The 25,105-nt window shown below is 39.9% G+C and overlaps 1 protein-coding gene across 2 annotated transcripts; it reads right to left on the reverse strand.

Annotated features, from left to right (window-relative positions):
• Positions 1–93: 93 nt before the first annotated feature.
• On the reverse strand, positions 94–17,864 carry CDC7 (cell division cycle 7). 2 transcript variants are annotated; one of them, XM_051625560.1, is made up of 13 exons: positions 17,797–17,864; positions 15,778–15,868; positions 15,366–15,510; positions 12,807–12,893; positions 10,973–11,108; positions 10,263–10,356; positions 10,036–10,178; positions 8,870–9,119; positions 8,199–8,294; positions 7,188–7,366; positions 5,765–5,847; positions 2,804–2,953; positions 94–1,847 (listed from the first exon to the last, which is right to left on the reverse strand). In XM_051625560.1, the coding sequence occupies exons 3-13, from the start codon at positions 15,457–15,459 to the stop codon at positions 1,471–1,473; spliced, it is 1,689 nt and encodes a 562-aa protein (XP_051481520.1). In that variant the 5' UTR covers positions 15,460–15,510; positions 15,778–15,868; positions 17,797–17,864; the 3' UTR covers positions 94–1,470. The 2 variants fall into 2 exon arrangements, with proteins under 2 accessions (XP_051481520.1, XP_051481519.1); XM_051625559.1 differs by lacking the exons at positions 15,366–15,510; positions 15,778–15,868; positions 17,797–17,864 and adding an exon at positions 13,530–13,715.
• Positions 17,865–25,105: the final 7,241 nt, after the last annotated feature.

Below are 25,105 nucleotides of genomic sequence, written 5' to 3' on the forward strand. Positions count from 1 at the left end.
GACCTTGGGCCCCAGGGCCTTGTGGGTTTTAAGATTTTCTGCAATCAATATTCTGACATCTGCAAATATTTTTCTCTAACAGCTGATGCCAGGAACAGAGCAACATTACCATCACTTTCTATGTACTCAAGATTTTTGATATATTGAAATAATGTCTCTCCAGCTCTGGTCAGGACCTTGGCACTATCACAACCACCAGCTCACATGAGAAGGCTTATACAAAAGTTATCACAGCAGCAATCTTTTCTCAGAATGGCTTGCAACTTCTTACAGCAACAACTCCATTAGCATTTCAAGAAACACATGGAAAAACAAAGTATTAAGTTTCAGTCTCCAAAATTATCAAGGGTTTTAGAGTAACTTCTGCTGAACATAGTGTAACTTACTTTGTACATTGAATGTATGGGGTTAGAGGTTATTAAGGTTGTTTTCCCTACCCAGGACCAGACAATAGCTAGCTTCTAGCTTTGTGGTAAGACTTCCTTCATAATTAAGATACTTCCACTATGACAGTCATACACACTAGAGATATCTGAAAAGTGTTTTCTATCACTGAGGAATTTATACAGGAAACAAATTGCATAATTCTTCCTGAACAGAAACATCCCACAGGAAGACCTTACCTAACTAATTTTTATAGAACTATCTCTAGACAGTCTTCTGAAGTCATAAAAACAAATCCTTTATTTAACAGATATTTTAAAAAATCAATTTCCATAGCAGAAACCAAGCCTGTGCCTGTCACATGAGACAGTCTGAAGGCAGTAGTTGTTAAGTATACACAGTTACCCATGACACTGAGGAAACGTGGGCTATGCAAAACGACTAACTGCATTCATTACTATTGTTTAAGTAGGAAAGGCCAAACAGAAACAAGTACGTACTTTAAAAACAGTTAAGTTTTTCTTTTGATGATGATAACCTCCAGCACCTGGCCCCTCCTCTAGTAACTCCCAAAGCAATACTGTTCTCTGAAAACACTCCTAACAACATTAAAACACTTTGCTCCATTTTCATTTTCAGTCCCTTATGTACTAATCAGGAACAAGGAAGAGATACACAAGTTTGGAAAAAAGTTTCTCAAGCACTTTCTTATTTCAATCATACCTTAAGGCACATTTGTAAATTTTAAGGGAATATTTTGAGAACTAAGCATAGACCTTGTGAAACTGTAGTTTTTGATCAAAGTTAACTTTCTTGGAGAAGAGGTATGCACAGCAATAATCCCTCATGTGTGTCTCATTATATGACCGTGTTACTGATGTTTATGCGATTTTTACATCTGCAAGTGTTTCTTAAAAGTAAACTGATGTTTGCAATCTATCTGTACAAAAAAAAAAGTCAGTAGTTCTGTGCAGAGTGTGGTGGAATTTCAATGGGTGTAAATGTTGAGGGCAACAAGGTAAAACTACCTCAGTATCTCATTTCCGCATAAAACGTATGAAAACAGTAAGAGAACAAGGTATCTTCTCAGAGTCTCATGTCTTTGAAAAATGGATGCAGCAAAGCCTCTTTTGCAGTTATTCTTGTTGCAGGGTTTAAGTCTAGTAGCTTATCAAGTAGGTCATATGCTTCATCAGGAACCTGATCCCATCCTTTCATGTCTGTTGCCTTCATTTCGAAAGCACCGTCACCTTCCTGGAAGCTCTTTAAGTGTTGAATTTGTTTTCGAAGTGTCTCAGGAACACACGGTTTGTCTACTGCAACTGGCACTGCTGAGTCATTTACAGACGTGCTAAGCACTTCACCCTGGGTTCTCTTACAGCTGCTGCTTGTTCCTCTCAGCTTCTCACAGAGGGTTCTTAAGTTTTGTGCTGGGACAACCTGGGTACATAGAACTGATTTACCTAGAAAAAAGAATTTACAGTAAGCGACCTTTTATTATACTTTCTATGCAAGTGTAGCTTCTAAGTATGTTTCAGAGAAACTTTACGTCTTGAATTGTAATCAGCATTGAAATGCAACCAACAAACTTACCAAAAACCAAATCCAATGTCTACCCTTACTCCTCTGAACCAGCTATAAGCTACAGCAATAGCCCCAGCAAGTCAGAAGGGTAATAGTCCCAGTGCTGTTCAGAAGAGAGCTGTTCGGGGCGGTTTGTGAATTTATGTGAGGTCATCACCCACCCCACCCACTGTCTTTCTGAAGTAAATTAGGTACCTTGATTTTTAGACCTTTGCCTGAAGAAGGAAAATCAGTGCTGTTGGTTGCACTTCCAGGTAGGAAGTGTTGCAGCATTTTGCTTGCAAACAATTAGAGGTATGGTTATTTTGGGGTTTTTTTGTGTGTTTTGAGGTGGTTTTGTTTTTTTTTCCAACAGACCATCTGTTGGGTTTTGATTTTGTGGTTTTTTTACTAGCCCTTCTTGAGGTCGGGGGAAGAAGCAAGTTTTACATCATCTAAATATTAAGTCATACTGACTTAAACCTCCAGGGAAAATTTTGCAGGAATAGAAGCATTACCTCAAGATTCTAACCAATTGCCAGTAGAAAACATTTAGCTGGCATATTTCACCTCAAATGGCCCTGATTTAATGAAAGGCAGTGGGCAGGTTGGGAAACCTACGGCATGAAGTACCCCATATAAAATTATAAAAGATAGAAAAATACTTACTTAAGCTCTGTATAGAGAGACTTATACTTTTAGTGTTTTACATGCAAAAATTATTTACCTCCAAAAGGACTCCCAAACCTAAAAATATATATATTTATTTTAAAAAATCACAGATTGTAAGTCACTGCATTAAATAGCACACCAAGTATACGTTTTCCCCTTTTCCCCATAATTAAGTTTTGCCTACCAAAAGTTTTAGCAGCCTGAATGGTTTCTCTGGATCCACGAACTGTCATGATTTGTGCCAAAGCAGTTAAATCATCACTTGCTTTGTAGAATGGATACCGTCCACTGAGCAGAGAAAGGAAAATAATTCCTGCAGACCACATGTCAATTGCTGCAATTGAAAGCAAACGATGACTAAACTCACAATTTGATCACAAACAAAATCACAACTTTCTTTAAAAAGAAATTAAGACCTGAAAAGTCCCTGTCATAAAACCCATAGATAACACTTCAGCAAACAGTGCAAATTACTATAATTAGATTGAGGAATAATTTCCTGCTTTGATAGAGAGGGAGTGTTTAAGATTCTCCATAGATTTTTTCATATGAGTAATTCCACTTGCTAAACTTTAAAATATACCAAAATGATATTTGAGGTTGTTTTACCCAGGGAGCAAAAAAACTGACTAGTTTTAATACTTCAGTTTTCTTCACATGTAAAGATAATAAATAATAAATAATTCACAAATTAATGTTAATATTATTTTTCTGGGAACTGAGGATGCCATAGTTAGAACAAAAAAAATGTATCTTATTGTGAACTTTTTTCCTCTCTAATATGAAATCACTTGACAAGATAGCCAGTTTAAGAACTGTAACAGTTAGAAGTTATTCATCACTTTCATACTGTTACAAAGAGTACAGAGAGTACTCTGGGGACAGATGCCAAAGCATGATGGAAACTTTAGTTCTGAAAGTTATGAGAATACCTGTCTGCCATAAGTTTTTGGCTCACTAAGGTGCACATTTTGAGAGATGGTAAGGAAAGTAGAGGAGAGAGTTTGAGATTCTCAAACTCTAAAGAGAAAAATTAACAGTTGGGAAATAAAGCCATACTTATTCTACTTCTCTTAAAAAAAAAAAGAAAAAAAGGTAGTATGATAGGCAGTAATTACTATGGACATTTATTTTAGATACTCTATTAGCATAGGAGTTTGGGGGGAAAAAAGTACGAAGTTGACTTCAGTTGCAAAACCAGATTTTATGTCTTTTATTAATAAAAAATCAAAAATCCAAGTTAATCACAATTTACAGTGGAAAAGATTTGTATCTTCTTCGTAGTTCCTGTAAAAGAAGTTGTAGTATTACTGTATCACTGTTGAAAGAATCATACTGTTTGGTTGAGGTGTTGTGCATCACCCCAACATGTGACTGGGAAAGCTGGAATGATCAAGGTCAAGACCTTTAATGATTTTTAATTATGTAACTCTTGCTGAAATAAGCAGACATTATGTATCTGACTGAATAGTAAATCCTGGCCGCACATTTCAGGTAGAGCTGGGATCATCAGCTGACTGCAAGATCCTGTGCAATGACATCAAGATCATGATTCTTCTCTATGCTTTTGTCTGGTGTTATCCAACCAGTGAGGCAGGCTGAGGAAAGGGAAGCAGAGGGACAAACCAAGCTGAAGTGTAACTGCACCTGTGGAACATCACCTTTGGAGTTTAGGTTGTATTCCCTGCACTGTGAACCTGAGTCAGATGCACCAAGGTAGCTCTGGATAGTCAGCTGGATCCAGCTGGTAACTTGGTCTCAGCACTAAGATCAGCACTAGGAGTAAGACTGGCAGGAATACAAGGAGGTGACTAACAGTCCCAGATGGAAGTGGACAAGAACACTTTTTAGTTCAAATACAACGTAATCTCGTAAATATTAGTATTAGTCTACCAGTTCTAATTAAGGCCTTTGTTGACATACTGCAGGAGCTCAGCACCACTCACTCAGTACTTCTAGGGCTGTCTGTGCCACACCCAAGGGTTTCCAGATTTACCCATATTTTCTGTAATCCTGCTCTCCATTACCCTAGAGAACAGAAAACTGAGAGCATATTTAACATTAGTATGTATCCAAGATTTCCTAGGTATGTCTTCTTTCTGCCTAAATTCTGTCTAGACAGATTCAGATTGTCTAAACTTGTCCTGGATTTCTTCTAGCCTATGAAGCTGGCTGTTAAGCACAGGCACAGTACTCCAAACAAGCTCCAAATCCCAGTCACGCCCACAGCACAGATGCTGTATCAAACAACACTAAGCTATGTAGGGGTAAGATGATCAAATGTCTTGGTTAAATACTGGAAATTGACAATTTTCTCAAAAGATATTAAGAAAAAAAAGTGGCTAAAAACTTGTTTTAAATCCAGTTTTTGAGGAGATTTGTATTTATCTGCCTTCTTCATAAGTCATAACTCCTGGTCATACACCAAATGTTTAACAGGTGACTTTGCTTTTATTGGTCCTCCATTCTCCAGGTAGGCAAAACCACTCTCATCCTACTTGCATCAAATAATGCATTGAACGTTCCTCTGTTCTGCCCTGATACTTACCCAAACTACTGAAACTTACTAACTTCATAGTTTTTAACCCTGAGAAATCAAATTTAGTAAGAAAAATTTAAGGTATTTCCAGACCAGCTACTTAAAGCACTAGCAAAAAGGGAAAAATATAATAAAAATTATTAACCAATCCTTTTTAATTATTGCAATTATACCATTAACTATGCCTGCTATGACAAGTTGTGTGACCATCTACCTAGAAAAGTCTAAAGTACATCCCCTCCTCAAGACTTAAAGATTTTACTTGAATAAATAACCCAAGAAACTCAATAAAAATTACAGCTCTTTTTATTTTAAAATTAATTCTTATTCTTTTAAAACTCACTCAGCTCCTGCATGTGGCACTACCCTTCAAATGAATTAAGACATACTCAAGTTTCAAACACATGAAAAATATTCCTAACTTTTTCTTACTCTGAAAAAATAAACTTTTAATTAAAATCAGGAAATGCCTGATAAGTATTAGATGGAATGATAAACTTTTACAAGTAAACAAAACTCCTCCCATAAAAAAGACAACATACTATGCATAAATGAGAAGGAGCAAGAGCTGAAAAAAGGCATTAGTTTCAGTCTCTTGTGTAGTACCTGTGGTCTGTGTGGGGCACTTTGTTAATACTTCTGGTGCTCTGAATCCAGGTGTTCCTGCTCTGGGAGCAACTTGCTGACACCTTGTAATAAGAAACAAACATTTTAGAAAATAAAAGTTGATAAGTAAGTTCTAATAATAAAAATGCTTAATATTATTTTTATAATATACTTGTGTAAGATGTGTAAACAGCCTACCCTGTCTTATCCAAGTTTTAAAGAAGTTTGAAGCCTCTTACAATTATCTAGCATGAAATTACTATGTTGGGTAAGATAATAGCCTTATTATCTTATTATATGTTATTAGGTCATTATGGAGAATGGCCCATCTTCTCCCCCAACATAAGATTAAGGTAATACCATGACTAAGGTAATAGCATAAGGTAATACCACAGAAACACTTACTACATACTTTACTCACAGTGACCTTTTTTAGTTTCATTCAACAGCATCATTTTTGCTAAAGGCTTGTTTTCATAGGAAACTTTAAAGTTGAGACTAATTAACTAAGGGCAAAATATGTACTAGATTCTTGAATGCAGATGCTCTGGTTTTGCATTAGCCCACAGCAAACTAAGGTTCACTGTGAGCATTGACAAGAATTTGCTTTTTGTTACATTAACTAAAAGGTGTGAGATTATAATTCTTAAAAAACAAAACAAAACAAAAAACCAAACACCAACACAACAACTTTCCAGAGATTTCTGGTATGGCTTAAAGTGCCACCCTTCTATGGGCCACTTCTCTTTTGAGTCTGGCAAATTCCTCATGTTTCATACTTCTGAAATGAAGTTGGTATCACCATATTTTGACAGCCTGGAAAGAAAGCGACCCCAGAGTGTCATGACTATGCCCAGTAAGGACAATTCTCTGCTTTAATCTGTGCCCCTTAATGTGTGGATAAAAAGCAATAACAGATCATAACTAAACTGAAGTGCAGACAGATGCAGTTGAACAGAGTTAAGAATCTCTAACTTGTCCATTATTAAAGCTTAAATATTATTTTTAAATTAATAAATAGAAATCAGTCATGTTTCCTTTTTATTCTGCATTTTGAGATTTCCAGAATCCAGACCATTGGCATGGTTTAGGCTTATTAGATAATTACTAATGACAGACTGATTTATTGTCTTCTCTAAGTGTTGTAATTAACTCAAGCAATTTTCTACAACACATGTAGGTGGATGATTAAATACAATAAAAATTATTAACAGTAAATCTCTCTTCACAGATAGCAGTGAACCAATTATTTTGTGAATTCCATCAACTGCTCTTGTTTAAAAAGGACATACTCAGTGTTTTAAGGGTTGCACAGATCAAGTGCTCTCTCTCACCTACTAAATCAGCTGTCTAGTAAATCTAAGTTTCTGACTTTGCTTGACAGCACAGCAGACAATTTTACAACATTATCAAAGCAAATTACCTTGAAAGGCAAACACTGCAAACTCTATCCGTTGCGAAACAGTCACAGATCAGGCTTGAGGGACAACCACTGGCAGCTTTCCTGGCTGCCCCATTGCTCACTGTTTTGGTAGAAATAATCTTCTTCTTTGTTACTAACTTCCTAGATGACACATCTATCATCTTTGATTGTTTTATGAGCTGTAATGTAGATATTTTAGAGAAGGTGACACATTTAAGAAGGTTCCCTTTACATATAGATAGGCCAGTTTTTAAAATACCAAGACTGAACAGGCACTCATCAGCAAGGAGCCTCAATTTTAGAGCAGAAAACTGCAAAACTTTCTAACACCACAGCATCTATAAAACATGCTGGAGCTTTCTAAATATTCTGATTTCCTCCCCTGCCCCTTTGGAAAACATTTTGTAGTGTTAACTAAAACCTATTATACATTAGATATTCTGAAGCTACAAGACAAGTATTTTTCAAGTTCATATAATGTTTCAAAAATTCTTTTGCTTCAACATGAGGACAAAAAAAGTGTATTAAATGCCACAGCAACACACTAGCACTAACTCTGATTCTGCACTAAGATGATTGGTTTTGGCAAAACCCTCTAATTTAGTCAGGGCTTCTCCCTTGGCACGTTACATACTAATTATAAGAAGTACAAAAAAAAATTTATGGCAAATTTTCTCTCCAGCTTCAACAGCATAATAAAAAACCCTGAAGTTTCACAAGCTAAACATTATCTTAGGTGCACAGATACATGTATAAAAGAAAATATTAACTTAGCACACAAAGAAGATCAGCTGGGGAGACAGATATGCAATTAGCTCCTTAACAGTTTCAGAAGGGACTAAAAGTGACATGAAAAATTTTTTAAGGCCTTCAGCAAAGAGGCACTTAATCTGCTCAAAAACATCTAGTTCCAGAGCATCCTGGAGCAGTGTCCAGTCTCACAGAACAACCAGCTCTATAATTTTTCAAATATGTAACAAACTGCTCTTACTGATGAGTCATAGTTCTTACTTTTGTACTTGAATTCTCCTGGTACGTGGAACTATACACATTGAAATTCCTCTCTCCAAAGACAGAGCGCTGAACAGAATGGTGCACAGAATCCTCCTACAATACCAACAAAAAGGACAATAAGAATCCTATCTAACACACAGCTGGATACTGACAGTTTAAAAAAAAAGTGTGAAGTAACATAAAACAAGAATTTCTGCATGGTGAGTAATTTTCAGGCATCAGATTACTGTGGATGAAGAAAACATGGTCTAGACAGAAGAGTGAACATGCTTAGAAAGCGAATGGCACCTCAGAAGTGCCCCAAGACCGTCTGAATGTCATCTGTACTGCATTTGTTATGCAACTAAGTAACCAGACATAGATGAATAATTATTGGCTTGGGGAGGAGTTCCACAGTACATGTCACTTAAAAAAAGATTTAAGGCTGTTAAAAGCCATGCTAGGGTTTTATACAGCCTTTAGCATTGCATTGTATCTAACAGATAATGAATGATGCCAGTAAGGTTATGTAAAATGAGCCACTTTGATATGAAATCTGTGGCTCTGTGCATCACATGAGGACCCTGCAAGACAGGCATGCACGACTCCTTTTCAAGTATGACATCTCCCCCTGTTGGATGAAGTAATACATTAAACATACAGCAAAATTAATGAAAAAGACTGAGAACCTTTCCTCCTTTTCCTTGTTTAATCTGCATTTTTGAAAGTGAGCTGGACCTTTTATCAACTGCTTTTGAGGCTGACTGTTGAACTATCTGTTTAGGTGCAGTGACACTGACAGAAATCCCATTTCCCAAGGCTAGGGTGGGATTATTTTGTGAGCAACTTCCCTGCTGGTCTTCCGTGTGGGCAGTTTTTAGAAGTTCAATTTTTGTATCAGGGGTTCCTTGTGCCAAGCCAAAATCTACTAAGGCATACCTGAAAGACACAAATTTAAGATCAGGAGTCACAAAGTATCTATAAACCAGTTCAATTTATTATTCCTTACTTGTTTACTTAGCTTTCTTTCCCATTTTACAGAATATACTGCTTATCTGTACTGTTGCCAGCATCACAGTCCTATTGTCTCCTGTCTCGTTTTGCCCTGTCATACTTATCCCCTCAGTATTTCTACCCTTTACCTATGGTACTTCATTGTTTCTTGTTCCAAAATCTTCTCAAGTGCATACTTTTTCCAATGGTGTTAAAAAACATTCCCAGCAACTCCTTTGTGGGACTCTTCTAGTACTCACCAATACAGCTATAGCACTGCTAGCACTAAAACAGGACTTTATTCATCTCTTTCAGCTCTTCACATAAAAACAGTACCTTGCTTTTTGCAGGCTTTAAATGTTGTAACCTGTGGGTGAAAACCCAAACCTACTAGTTGTAAAAATCAATTCAGTATAAGGTGACAGCAGCCCAAATCTAGCTATCCTATCTGTATCAGTTTTCCTCTATCCATGAGTAAAAACTTGCAAATATCAGACTACTTACCACAAGTCACTATTAACTTTCCTATAAACAAATAAAACAACCCTGATTATATTCTTCTCATTCTTATTAAAAACCATAGTCCTTTCACTCAATAGTAAAATCATCATTTGTTCAGGTGCTTGTCACTCTGTGAGGCAGATACTACATGAAGTATGAGAAAAAGAAACTCCTTCCCTCCTCAAACCTCTCAACGCAGAAATAAAAGTTTTACAAATTACCAAAAAAAAATTATTTTAGCTTTATGATGTAAGCACGTTAGGCAGCTGGAAAGAGAAAACTGCACAGCCTAAGTGACTCTGTTGTCCCAAGGCACAGGTCCCCAAATGAGATCACAGTATGGTCATCTGGACAGACTTACTCTTTTAGGCGCCTGTTGTAGAGGAAGTTGCTGGGCTTGACGTCCCGGTGAACGATACCAAAGTGATGGATGCGTCTCAAGGCTTTCATCAAGTTAAACATGTATTCCCTCACTTCTTCAAAGGAAAGAGAATTCAAAATATCCTAAAAGGTTATTTGGATACTGTAATTATGTAACTGCTTTTTTAATTAAAAAGTTTTAGTACACATCAAAGGTCTGGGACTCACCAGGAAGGATTCATGTTCCAGATAGGGCATAACAATAACCACATGATCATTTTTCCTAAAGCAGTATTTAACTCCCATAACGTTATCTTGTCCCCTAGAAGAAAAGTAATGTCATAGAATAAATACCTGAAGATGGATGCTTATTTTCCTTTATTTCTTAAAAACTTGAGTCAGGCTTTCTTTTTATTTTGAGAGATAGCAGCAGCCAGTAGTTACACTGTTGGCTCTCACTGCTATGTTCCCTTTGAGTTCTGAAGTTTGCAAGCAGGTCTCCACAGGTCGTTTGTGAGACCATAGTTTGTAGTCACGCTGTAATTAAATGTAGGACCTCACCTTTGTGATGCTAACTACATTAAGAAGGTGCTATTCAGCACACTCTGGCAACAAATATTAATCCCTAAAGCCATATTTTCTGATTAAAAGATTTTTACTTCCAAGTATTTCGAAACTGGAATTTTTGTTATCACAGAACTAAATCATAGAACTTGTAGATGGAAAATACAACACCATCTGCAAACAGAGACTAGCAGAAAAGGGCATCAATTATGGGTAAGACACTTAATTTCTTATTTACTCTTGATAACAAGAAAATTCATTTCTGCAGTTAAAAAAAAAAAAAGCAAGCAAAGTGCCAAAACTTAAAATAAATACAGAACAGTGAGATAATGTTCAGCAGTTTAGTCATGACAATATTTTTTTCATTTAAGTACCCTGCTACTGTGAGGCACTGAAGTTCAGCAGCAATTCGCAGAGGGTGGCTGGTTGGAATCAAGTGTTTCAGAGCCATTTTTTCCTCATACCCTGTTTGCAGTTGTGCTGTGGCCAAGTAAACAGAACTAAAAGTACCTGTGAAGAAGGAATAAAAACACTGCCTTCAGCATTTTTAATTATGTCAATTCAGATTTTTACAGAAGAGATCTAACTGTTTCCAATCCTGCTGTATACTGGATACTACATCAAAAGCAGATTCTAGAAGAGAAAAATGCAGTTCCTTTTTTCTACTATTGAATTCAGTGATCTTGTATACAAGTTATTTTTATGTCAGTAAAAATGCAAATGTAACACTGTCTAACTTTCCTGGGACACAGAGCTCTGTGAATGTAAATTTCCCATCTTTGATTTGCTTTCTTGTTTAGGTAGCTTACTTTCATCTGATGTCTAACTCCTCTCCCTACAAGGTAAGTGGGCTATATAATGCTAATCTGGAAATCACTGCCTCTGCTATTCAAAGCACTTCTAAAATTGCTGCTATTTTCTTAATTTGTTACCTTATCTATAAAGTAAGACTTCTCACAGGATGTGTAACTTTACTATTTGTGTGCCTAGAGCATTACAACACAGACAGAATGTGATACTCATTTGAGAAAGGGAGTATTCAGAGTGTACGATAAAGTTCCCCACGCATTTAATTTTAAGGATATCCCAAGATACCTCTTAGGAAGTCAGTTTATCCTAATCATCTGAGATATCTGAACATCCATGTGGAAACATTCCTCCATAGGAGTAAATGGTACAAATTACTTTTAATTACATTTTAAGTATTGTGTTTGCATCATGCTAGCTCAACAGTAAGTGCCTACATACATCAAAATGCCAGCAAAGAACCTTAATACTTCTTGCAATCATAAAAACATCCAGTCTTATAGATTTAGTATAATTGATTAGAGCAAACAACAGTTACCAAGTTGATCTGAGATTTTTGTGCTGAGAACTGCTAAAATGAAAGGGACTCCAGAGTGGAACACTAAGTTGAAGCTTGTTTTCTCATAATGCTGCAGAGAGTATTATTCATAACCAGAGATTTTGTTTAATTATACTATCTTTTTATGATAGGCAGAATTCCTTTGTTTTTGAAATTTTGTATTGCTGTGGCAAATGGAGCTAGGGGTTTTTTTAGGGTGGGTTGTTCCTTTTTGAGAGACAAACTTTTGAGCATTTCAGAGCTCAAAAAGTGCTAAAATCCTACACTCAGAAGTACCTAAGAATCTATTTATAGTCATGCCTAATGTTTATTGAAGCTATTTGCAATAGTATCTCTTAAAGGCAAGGTGTACACAAGTGTTCTAGAATTTGATACTGTTTGTCTAAAAGGAAAAAAAGTTGTTTGTTGTGTTTTGTTTGGTTTTTTTAATAAAACAGCTATAAATTTTCAGTCTCTTCCTCCAGTTCTGCCCACAGGGCTTCCGGGGAAACAAAGCCAACTTCAGGAGAAGCAGTTAGGTATGTCAAAACACAGCTTTAAAAAGAGAAAAAGAATGGAGTGTTAAGACTTACTTACTCAAATGTACCTCAAAGATTTTTAGGTGTTGAAACGGGAATGCTGTTTTTTTGAAAGGCTTCAATATATCAGATTTTCTAGAAAATATATTGAAAATGTCCCTAATTAGCACTCCTCTATGCTCAGCAACATATTAGAATTCCTACAGAAGCCAAGTCTTAAAACAAAAAGGCACCTGGCTTAAATTGCATGTATTTGGATCTCAAATTTGTACCTTTAAAGTTAGAAATACCAGAAAGAAATCTAAGCAAGATAAAACATTTTACCTTCTCCAATTTTTTCCTTAATTTTGAACACATTTATAAGCTGTGGCACTGCTTCATAAAGTTTTTCAATATCTTTTTTTATTCCTGCTGTGGAAAGAATGAGAGTAGTAAGTTAGGAATTTTATTGCTTTATTCAATCTCGGATCACAAATCACATTTCAGTTCATAGGACTGTCAATTCACATAGACATAGGAAAAAACAGCAGACAGATACCTATCCCTGCTGACATTGCCATCTGCATACTTGACATTGTGTTCTTCATCACACCCCCTTTGAAGCTGCAGCATTTAATTATTTTTTTTTAATTCTTTTTTACTAATCTGCCACCTCCCTAGCAGTTACTGAGAGGCAAAAGCCTTCTGGTTAGTGAGACATCAGTTTATAGCTCATTGCTGAATGTTTTCATGTGATTTGCAATGTCAGTTATGTCAAATAAAAGCTATAATACTTGTTTCTGTAGGCACAGGAGCACATCCATGGGATGCCAAGTAAAAAATGTAGGAATTTTGTTTTTTAAGATCAATGTTTTGCACTGTTACTTAAGACAGTAAACACCAAAAGCATGTTGGCTGTGCATTTAAGTTGCCGCACTTGGTGCTGCAATCACTAGATGGCATAACAAGGATGTTGTACTGTATTATTTCAAAAAATTATGAAGTTTTCCATTCAATTTACAATTCTTTGTAGTTTAAGTGTTCTCTGTACCCCACATAAGAATTTACTTCTTTTGAAGCTATGAAGAAAGTAGAGGCTGTTGTGACCAACTTCTGTAAAGCAGGGCTGAAGAATACTGTAAGAAGCAAAAATGGTATTTGGAAAGGTAATCAAATGGCATAAGTGGTTAGTAATACAAGTTATAGTCATCTTTCAACTGTAATGTTTTTCAAAAATTTATAAAAAAACAACATACTAAAAAATACATTTGAGAACAGAAGCCTGCTTTTCCTCTTCTAATAATTTACTTATTTTTTTCCTTTAAGCTGTTCCCTCTTCTTCAAGTTCTTTTAAGTAATTTCAGGGGGGATATTTCAGAAATGGAAAAAAAAAACCAACAACTCACTATACTACACACCCAAACATTAAGATACTGTTTTGATCAACAAATACAAATTAAGTTCAGGAAGTTCTGCTAGGAACCATCTTTTAAAACTTAAAAAATATCCTATGATAAAAATTACCAAAATTGTACTAGCAGTCAAGATGTGCAGGACACTGTCTAATAATCAAAGCAACTTGAAAGCATTGAAACAAAACTGTAATTTAGTTTGACTTCTGATGAGAGTTGCTTAAGTTTCAGTTTTTGCTAAAAAAAAAATAGATACTGACCAGTAACTTGCAACACAACATTTGCACTGGAATTTCCCCAGTAAAGTTGCTTGGTTAGGAAAAAAGGACTTCATTCTGGCAAGAAGCAAGACTCATGAGGCACATCTTTTAAGTTCTTAGAAGCCAGTAGATTTCTTCCTTACCACAGCAGCTTTTGGGCTGGTTTACGCCACCAGCCTTGCAGTCCTAAGGTAACAATTGTGAGAAGCTCTTAATAACTGCTGTAAAATCTGCCAGATGCTCCGTTCTGCCTGACACTGAATTCAGGTTCCTGCCTGGACTAACAGCTGGGTCACACCAGCTGCAGATCCTAGGCCACAGCAGTGCTTGCCCAAGGCACTGAGTATTTAGTAACTCAACACAGCTTTTGTGTCAAAGATCCCAAAAAGTGCTTGGAACAGCCAGTGACTCTCCTTGTTGATCAGCAGCAGTAGAAACATCATCTGTTCTCTTCTGGAGGCCTGAATCCCCATGTGGGTATAGAGAGCATACAATCATTTTACCATCAGGGTATAGTAATAGTATCATTCAACATTTTCCATGAGCAGGTTTTAAAGTAATTTCTTTACTTCCTAGGATGAAAAGCATTTGCAAAGCATCATAATTAAACATTATTGAGCATCACCCTCTGTAATTCTGGACATGTATGTACAGAGGACTGACAGAGGACTATCTATTTCTAGGAGAATTAGTAGCCATTATGTATAAACTGGCTCACTGTCCACAATATACAGAAAGTCCAGACTGAAGTACAGAGAGACCCAAAAAAGAGCAACAAAACCACTATCAGAGCACATGTTTGTAGTTCAGCTTCACTAGTAAGAGCAAGAACAGTGTGTTTATGCACATACACACATCTAAAGAAATTTCAGGATAAGGCTGGCAAATATAGGTTAAAAGGCAAAGTACTGAGTTTGTGTACTTGTCTGGTCAGAGAACTTCATACTCAAGAACTGCTTTTTGGAATTCTGGTATCCTCTTTCAATAATATATTCTGTAATAAATAGGGTTAGCAAATTGTGGAAAACTATGCTGAAGTTTTGTAACACACAGAAACCAGGAATAAGCTTAAAAGCAAAAGGAAACTCAAATGTTTTCATTTCATTAATTCTTTATACAGTAGGGCCATTTACTGACAGGCTTAAAATTGATGCTGAAACATCCTAAGCAATGAAAAAGTGTGTCAGCAACAAAACCATAACCATGTTAGCAATCCCTATTTTGGCACATACCTGGAAGCTTGCTGTTCTGCTCATGCTTCCCATGGAAGTCTTCGGCCTGATGAGGGTGCTGTTCATCACAGTGAGCCTTCAACACTGTCTCCATCACAAAACACAGGGTAAAAAATTCAAGACTTCGAGGACCACTTCTGGACACCTGGGGGAGCAAGCATATCTGGTAAGACACTTCCCGGCCCTGCACTCAGTTCCTGAGATGCGATTTAGGGAGTCTGAAGAGTTCCTCTGTGCTACCTAAAACAACAAAGCATCACACCTCATCCTAGAAAAAAACTAAACCCGTAAACCCACTCTATCCTAGTAACAGGAAAAAACGAGGAAGGGAAGGAAGACTGCAGGATAAGCTTAGACACAAGTAATTTTCTTTCATCTCTTGTGTGTTTCCTCATTCACATTAAGGCATTACCTTTATCCTGAAGTTTGCTCTGAAAGGCAAAGAATTGATGCACACGGGAATAGCTGCACTGCATACTCCAACACCCGTACAAAGACAAAGCCTGAAAGAAATTAGAAGAGGAAAAAAAGGCCTTCTTAATGAGAAATTTCTCTATCATCTAAATAAGATCAACAAAGGGCATATTTGTTGTTCTTCATAACAAGAAATAATAGCACATGCTTATTTTGAAATGCTTCTTGGAACACTGTAAGTAAAACTGTAAATTAGTGTACTAATCAAAAATCCCTGACAATCCTATTTCATGTGGAAAAGAAAGTTAAGAGAGCCCCAGGGCAGGATAACCATTATAAAGTGAGCCTGGAAGCACCACCTCTAACAGTTGCCCAGCACTGGTTCCATTCAAAGATATTCTGGCTTGTAACTCTGCCAGACCTTCATGGTTCTGGCTGAACTTTTCCACACAGGGAAGCATATTCTGAGAATCTTCAAATGAAAGGGTTCATCTGTTTCATCTATGGAGCTAGAAATATATTTTGTTCCCAAAGAATTTGAACTACCTTTAGTCTTTTATCCTCATGCAACAGAACAAGGACAGGCAATGGCCTCTTTTTTTGAGGGAGCTTGCTGGAGAGTGGGATTTACAAACTAATGGAATGAGATTAGAGGTATTTCTAGTCTCTCAAAGGTAGACACTCCCTCTGCTAGTGCTGAGCAGGCAGATAAGCCTGTTCCAAACCCGAAATGTAACAGCCTCACTAGCTGAACAAGGAGTGTAAATTTGCTCTGATTCAGCCCCACACCAGCCTCAGCTCTAGGTGCTTCCAGCTCAAGGTTGGCCACAAGCACCTTGTTTGGAAAAAAGCAAGTGAATGCTGCTGTCTGCCTGCAAACAGCCATGGGAACCCCTGCATGGCTGGCTTGCCATGAGGAGGATGGAAGGGGGCTCACTAACTCAAGGTGTAATTCCCATTCATTTATGCTAAATGCACCAGATACCTCCTCCAGAACTGAACACCTCAAATACTTGTGTGTACTAAAAAATTGGTTACTATCTTGGAAGTGGGCTTAACAGTTATAGAATGGAACATCAACGTTTGATTCTGTCAGATATTTACTTTTTACATTTAAAATACTCAAAATACACCCTCAGGCATAAAAAATTAACAGGAAGACCCAAACGATCTGAAGTTTCTCATCAAAGAACTTTCTCGCAGCTAAATCGTGTCTCCGGTTTTAAAAAAATAAATGTTCTCTGTATTATCAAAATAAGAAAAAAACTCCGAGCAGAGAGGGAGAGATTCAAGCAGCCCACGTCGCTTTAGGGTCTCCGGAGTCACTCTCGGACCTTGCAGGCAGGAACCGGGACCGCGTTCGGAGCCCCCGGCGACAGCAGCGCCCCCAGCCGAGCGGGGGCCGACACGCAACCCCCCGGAAAAGGTTCGGCGTGCGAAAAACAAAACTTTATACTAATATCTGTACTTTGTCGCTTAAGAAAAGCAAATGCTGCGGCTGGATCAAGTCTTGCCGTAAGTTAGTGCATCGACAGGGACACAATAAATCCGTCACGCATCCGGAATGACACTTTGCGCCGGGTGATGCCCGCGCTGCCGGGCAGAGGGAAAGCGCGGGGCGGCGGCGGCAGCAGGTGCGGTTCCGGGCCGCGGTTCCGGCCGCGGTTCCGGCCGCCCCGGAGCGGGACGCTGGGCCAGACACGCGCCCCCGCTGCGGCGCGAGGCCCCGACGGGCAAACGGCTGCAGGGGGCGCTGGGAGCGGCGCCGGAAGGGGGCGCTGCAGCCGCCCCGAGGGGCCGCCCCTCGGCCGGGCCCGTGGGAACCGCCCGCCGCGGGGACCAGCGGCGACCGGGGGCCCGAGGGCCTCACAGGCGGGAAGGCCGCGCCGATCGGGACCCCATCCCGCGGAGGGGCCGCGGTACCGGCAACACCCGGGCGGGCAGGGCCGCATCCCGGGGGGGCAGGGCCCGGGGGGCCGCGGGGCGGGCGGGCCGGGGGTCTCGCGCGGGGACTCACGCGGGGCACGAGCTGCCGCGAGGCGCCGGGATTTGCCTGATGCCGCCTTTCGCCGAGCGCGCGCGCCGCCAATCCCGGGGCTCGGCGGAAGCCGCAGCCCTGGCCAATGGGACCGCGGCCCGGAGGAAGACGCGCTGCCATTGGCCGGTGAGAGGAAGGCGCGCTGCGATTGGCCGGCCGGCCAGGAGAGGCCCGCCCGGAGCGGCGACCGGCGGCGCGCGCGGGCTGTGAGGCGGCGCGGAGGGATCGGGCCTGCGCGGGGCGGCGGCGCCGGGACTGCGCTGCGCGCGGGGCTGGGCGGGTGGGCCCGGCCCGGTCTGGCCCCGGCCCCGGGTGCCGCGCGGCGGGGCCCGGGTCTCGTAACGATTACCGTGTGGTGCGAGTGAGCGGCCGTCGTGAGAAAAAGTGACGCTCTGCCTGGTGTGCGGGGCCGCTGCTGACCCACCGTGGGCAGGCCTGGGATAGGGACGATTTACTGGAACTCCGTTCGCGGTCCTGGGGGGTGCGGGGCTGCTGCAGAAGCCGGTGCAGCTCCACGCTCGTGAATAGAAGAATTCCGTGCTTGTTGTATTTTAGGCTTTTTGGTCACTAGATTAGCGCTCGTGTTAAAGACTAACTCTCCTCCATTTGGTAATGCCTGGATCTCCTGTTCGTGACAACACAAACTAAGACTCCTGTTCATTGCATACTTGATGTGGAGGTATCTCACTGCCCCCCTTGGTAAATAACAACCAAGCCTGCGGCTGCCACAGTTCCCAGGGCAACGCTGAAACTTGGCTATTACCTTATAATAAACTGTGCTTAGATTAACAAAAATGTTAAAAGCAGAAACAGGTTCCACCACTTTTCACTAAATTGTGTAGTCTCCTATTACACAGTTTAGAAGGAGGGTGCAGAAACGAGTTAGTGAGCTGCTTTAGTGTTTTAGGTTTTGTTTTGGTTTTTGATGGGTGTGGAGTTTTTTCCAGCAGTTGTTCTAATGTGCACTTTGAGTTAAGAGCTCTAATAAGCCAGTGCAGCAGCTTGAGATGTGGCTAAGTTAAGTACAGGAACCCTCAATCATTTCAGTTAAGGGTGATTGTATTTATAAAGGAGATTATAGCACACATGAATTAAATCGGAGATGATGACAAAATAATGTAGGCCAAATTCGGTTCTTTATTTTATCCCTGTAGTCTTACAGAAGTTGGGAAGGCAGCATAAACATTCATGAGCCCAGACTTGTTCTAGTGCTAATGACAGGCACCGTCATTCTCAGTTAATCTCCTGGGACAATCTTACCTGCAGTCATTTTTCATGCATTACTTTTTCAAATTAATACTTACAAAATAGCTGGTGATTATTTATGAGTTGCATGTTTAGCTCTGCTGCCTCCTGGCCAGGTCAGAGTTTCAGCCAGCCTCCTTGGCCCCCCTGCCTTGGAGCTGTCACCATGCAGAGAACCGACTCCACCGTTTCTGTACAGCTCCCATGATCTGTGGGACCTTTCTCCCCATCACTTAGGTTGCTTTCATACCTGGGAAGCAATACGTTTCTGACCTAGACCCTGTGTAGCTGTGGTTTCTTTCCCTGCAATATCTCATTTTATATTGGTTATAACACGTAAAATCATTTTCACTTAGGCCCAGGTCATTTATCTGCCTTGATCACTTGTTCCTCTCCATTTCCTCCTTTCCTATTGATCCAAACATGTGCTGTCTTTCCAGTGATTCTGGTTCTCCATCTTGTCAAATTTACATGTATTTGTTCTCAGAAGCAGGACTGCACTTGTAATATAATCTAAAATTGTCTCTTATTTTATTGCCCTACTCTTTTTAGTCTGCCAGAAATGACAGCCTTGATGCTCGCCTTCGTTTATCTCTCTAAAAAGGCTTTTACCTTTTTGCTTCTCCTCTGTTTAAGGAGGAAGTTCAGTCAAATTGGCTGTGACTGTCCTCATATGAGTATCTGCTCAAAGGTCACCTCTTCATCAAAGTCTTTCTTCATATACACCTTTTCAGAAGAGTGACGTGCTATGTGTACCATTTCCACTATATTTTCTCAGTACTTGCTTAAGTACCTCTAGCTTATTTTTGCTTAATTCAGAGTTAATGTAAAATGTGGCTTTGTTACAGCATGAGATACCCCTTTTCTGTTGGCTTGGGTAAGCAGAAACCCCTTCTTCACTGCTGGGGCAGAGAAGGCCCCATCTTCTCATTTAACACAGCTTCCAGTTCTAACAACGCAGCAAGGTAGGGACATCTCAGAAGAGATTAACATCAACCGAATATGACAAACAAAACAGCATGTTTAATGCTCTGCAAGGCAAACTGCTGCACTGTCTTCTCTTGTGGCTTTATCTCTGGGTTGGATCTGAGGGACGAGAAGCTGAATGACAAGCCAGGCCTACGGAGAACGTTCCTTGCGGCTGACAAGCAATTGCCAAAGCGCAGCCCTGGGAGCTCGCCAAGAAGGGATCCAAACGTTGCTGTGTGATTGCATCCACTGCTGCCAGACTCTGCAGCTGAATCACACTTCGTGTATCTGCTGACAGATCTAAAACAATCCATGCTGACACTGGAGCATGTCTATTAACCTCATCCTAGGTCAGTTAAACTAGTAAAAGTCTCCCTGGGTTTGTGCTGTCCTCGAGCCTTGAAAAAATGATAAGCAAGATCCAGGAAAATAACTGATGAACGTATCCATCACAGACAGAGGTAGGAGATCCTTACAGCCTCCTGCTGCCAAGAACATCTGCTCATAAATTAGAAACTTAGAATTATAAATCAGAAACAACTTAGAAATGAGCAAATAAAGGTGGTTATTGCCCTGGCAGTATTAAATATATATACATACATATCCACACATATATCCAAAATTCAATTTTAATGGTAGTATAGACTGTTAAATGTATTATTCAGTCTCCATTAGCATACATGCTACACACTTTCCAAGTTATAATTTCTTTTAGTTAGGCGATATGATTCTATGGCAAAATTTTCTCTCTTTAGCACCAGGTTGAGACAAATCTCTTCATGCTGTTGTGCCCTTTAGGAATACTGTCAAATTCAATCATTCAGGACTCACGAGTCTTGCACTAACATGAGGAGATCGATTTGAAAACCATGGGACTAAAGTCCTTTTTTCTGTTTTTCATTTTCCATTTCCATACCTTAACCATTTTACACAGAAGCTGAGATTGCCAGCTTTGCTCTCACATGCAAATGAGCACTTCCCAATGCTACACAGCCCTGGAACAATGCACTTGGATGTGGCAGTGACTGTCTCTGCCAGTATTTTCTGATCAGTTGTATCTGAAATGTCAAGAATTATTGTGGTGTTAGAAGACATACCAGAATATAGTAGCATCTCCAGCCTATTTAAAGGGAGTTAAAAATAGATATAAATATGACCTCGGGCAAAGATGCAGAGGAATTCTTGACCTTTTATAAACTGGGTCTCATTCAAACAAAGTATGTTTTAATAAAATCAATAGAAGACACGTGCCTGGGAATAAGGAATGTAGGCTCTTCTACACAATGGAAAAGTTTGAAAATGACTGATGACTCAGCTGATGCGTTTGCCATAGCAAAAAAGGCTCGTGCAAACCTTGACTTGTAGGCAGAGTGTTACATGTGCAACTGCTGAGGGTGATCAAAGCATGGTGTGCACAGCTACTGATCCTCACATTGCAATACGTATACTGAAAAAATGGAGCAGGGAGAAGAGCTACAGACTGATGTAAGGTCAGAGAAAATGCCATGTAACTGAAGGACCAAAAATCTTTACTTAGCTGCTGGATCAAAAAGATTCAAAGGTGAGTGGGCAACAGTGTATACATATGTGCATAGGAAAACAATATTGAATATAAGGCCCACTTGAACCTACCAGAGTAAAATGCACAGAAATAATGCCTACTAGCTGGAATCAAGCTAATTAAAATAGTGTTGGTTTCATTACCTAATTCACTACCAGTGACAATAAATAATCATTGGAACAAACAGTTAAGGGCAGTGGTTGATCCCTTGACTCTTGATGTCTTCAGGTTGAGACTGAATGCCTTCCTGGGAAATGCAGGCTGGCCAAACACAGGCTATGTTGTGTTTGAGTACAGCAGGCTCAGTTCAGGGTTAAATGCAGTTGCCTGTAATTTACAGGTGATCAGACTATATACACCCAGAGTTCCTCTTTTCTAGACTTCATAAATCGATTTTTATACTTCAGAAATGTTCCAAAGCCTCTATAAAGAATTATTTTCCTCCTACCACCCTATATCTAGCTTTCCTTTCCAGGTATGCCTTTTCCATATTTGACCATCCTGTCCCACTTGCACAACACCATGGCCAGAAAAATATCACTGAGAGGTGATGGGGAGATGAAGGCACCCACTTCCTGTCCCAGCTGCTGAGACTGCTCAACATCTCTCAGGAGAGTTTCTTAAGTAGTGTCCCCGGCCCCTGCCTTTATTTGCCCCCTTGGAAAATGCACTTCATCTCTACTCAAATCTGATCCTTCCGCACCCAAATCCTGCAGTCTGTTGAGGGCTCAGTCCCTCAAATGTGGCTCAGCAAATGACTGAGACTACAGCCAAGAGCAAAGCAAGAGAACCAGACCGGGGTTGTGCTTCACAGATTTTTTTTTTTAAACTTTAGCCAACATTAAAATGGACAAAATCAAAGCTTTCCTCAGCAGCAACGATCCATTTAAAGTAATTTAAATGTTCTTATATTTGTTGCAACTTTTGGGGTTGCTTACAGCCTAGCAGCAATTTGGCTTGGCCAAACTAGTATCCACATAACTAAGGGGAAAACTGGCATCTTCTAGATACTAGGTGAGTGCTTTTCCTTTCCCCAAGTTGTATATGGTCTTTACTGGGAGCATCTGTTTGAATGGGGAGTTACAATTGTCTTTGTTGTTCTCTATATTTTACCAACACACAAGGTTTTTCTCATGGTTAAATAAGAGATTCTGTTCTCCTAATAGATATGTAGATAACACTGTGCTTTGGCTCCACTGCCTGACATAAGGCAGAATCTGGTAACCTCACTTACTGAATAATTGTGTTGTCACTGGGAATACTCACACATGTAAAATGAGCAGGACTTGGCCCTTTGGTCATATTTTTGTAATAAAAGATAAAATGAGATTTTTAGGAAACTGCAACTTATGACCATAATATTTATGAGGCTGTCAGGACCACATTGTAAAATTTCATATGACTTAATTCTTCACTCTGACACTAAAGCATCATTTCATTTATATGCAAATAAGAATATGCTCCACTGCTGTTTCTTCACTGAAGAAGCTGTTTGAATTATTCACATTTTATTAATAAAGCTTCATAAATAAGTATTTTTTTATCCTCAATTGGTAGTGGCCAGGGGAGAGAATCTATTTATCAGGGTTTGTTATTATGAGCTCCATAACAAAATATGAAGATTTATGGAGTACATAATTAGATGTTATGTGATTGTAATGGAAACATTGGGTTATCCAGATGAAATACTCTTTTCTTTATGCATTTCTCCTTGGCAGAGGCACTTTCTGGAAAATGGACTAAACCCATACCCATCACTAAGTTCCAAGAACTGCCTGTGGAAGTGAAAAGAACTGCTATTTGGAAGTGTTTACATACATTCAGATTTTCCAGGGCCCTGAAGGCACTGATGGGTCTGATCAGCCCTGATCAGCCCCACCTGGGGCCTTTTCCCCACCCTGCCCAGGCCCTATTTCAGCCCAGACTGGAGTCACCAGTCTGTTCTGGTGGTGCTATAGTGCTGCTGGTTGATCTTCAGTGCTCTACAGCCTTTCTTGCTCACTGTCCTAACAGGTGGGCTGATATCCTGCCTGTCTTGGGCTGTCCCTGTACCCAGGGAGGTGCCAGATGAGTCCTGGGGGCTACTCTGAGCTCTCCCCTGCCCTGCCTAGCTCCCTGGCTGGGGATGGTGGGATGAGCCCTGGCTGATGAGGTCCTTCACTTTGAGGATTCCTCCCATCTCCCAGCCCTAAGAGAGCTGCCAGCCTGCAGTGTGCCCTGACAAGAAGATTGTTTTATGTTTTTTCTGGGGAAGAAATCCAGCACTCATCATCTTGGTTCTCCATTACTTCTCTCTGCTACTGGAGACGCACAGCAGAGACTTTCCATGGAAGTCTTCCAGAGAGGTAGGTCTTAACCTTTCCAGGGCAAAATTTTGAGGACTAAGTTCTGATTTTTATTTTTGTTCTTTACTCTGTGGTATGCAAACCCTAGGACTAGATGGCACAGCTGCAGAAATGTGTGAGCTGATATTGCAACTGCTTCCTATTATAGCTACAAAATATGGAAATAATGAGTTAAATGGGTAAAAAATACTGTTATTGTTCAAGAAAGCAGCAAGCCCCAAACACCTATCTGTGAAAACTGAAATACTGTTGTCCAACGTATTTCTAAACCATCTAATGTTAAGACAACTGAAAATTAATTAAATTCACAAGTAACACAGGGAGGCACTCCACTTCTTTTGCCTACTGGAAATGGACTTGCTGCTAGTATCCCTGAAAGGGGAATAAGGGAAGCAAGGGGTCTATAGGAGTTGTCAGCTGCCTAGTGGCTAGCACATGTATTCCTTTTGTACAAAGGTAGTAGTAAACAGACATCTCTGCAAGTCCATGGAACTCTTCAGATGTTACTCACTGTCACAGCAGTATCTTTTATTCTCTCTTTTGTCCCTCTGTTAACTGGAAATCTGTAGCAAGAGAAAAGGAGTCACTCAAGCAGGTGTTACCATATGTAGTTTGAAGACAAATGGGAAAGCAATAGGATTCTATGGCAGGACTGAGAAAAGTGTTGTTTTTTTTTCAGATAGCAAAAGCAGCTTAGGAGCAGTTTTATAAAAATGCTGGTAAAACTGTAACAAAGGACAGAATGGCAAATAGTGCTAACTGGAGGGGTGGGGAAAACAGGAACAATACAGATTTAATTTGGAGTTGCTGGGGAGAGCTGAGATGTCTTCACGTTTGTCCTAGCTACAGGGATATTGAAGTTGTTGTGGGAACATGCAACTTAGCAGGATGTCTTCCTTCATAGATTGATGAGTAAGGGAAAAGAAATAAAGCAAATGTACTGCCCCCTCCCCTATGAATACTGCCTTTCATGCCAGAAGAAAGGCTGGGAGGTTACTCCATCATGATCCCTATTATATTCAATATTCTTGTAGCCACAGGCTTTGTGTCCTAACCATTCTCAAATCTCAAAACCCAATTTCCTCTTGTTTTTATCCAAAATACACCCTTTAGACACAGTTAGGGGTATTCAGTGTCATAGATGGTCTGTTTATCTCGGGGCACTTTT

The sequence above is a fragment of the Apus apus genome, chromosome 7 (assembly GCF_020740795.1).
Source record: "Apus apus isolate bApuApu2 chromosome 7, bApuApu2.pri.cur, whole genome shotgun sequence".
In the NCBI taxonomy this organism is placed as follows: Eukaryota; Metazoa; Chordata; class Aves; order Apodiformes; family Apodidae; genus Apus; species Apus apus.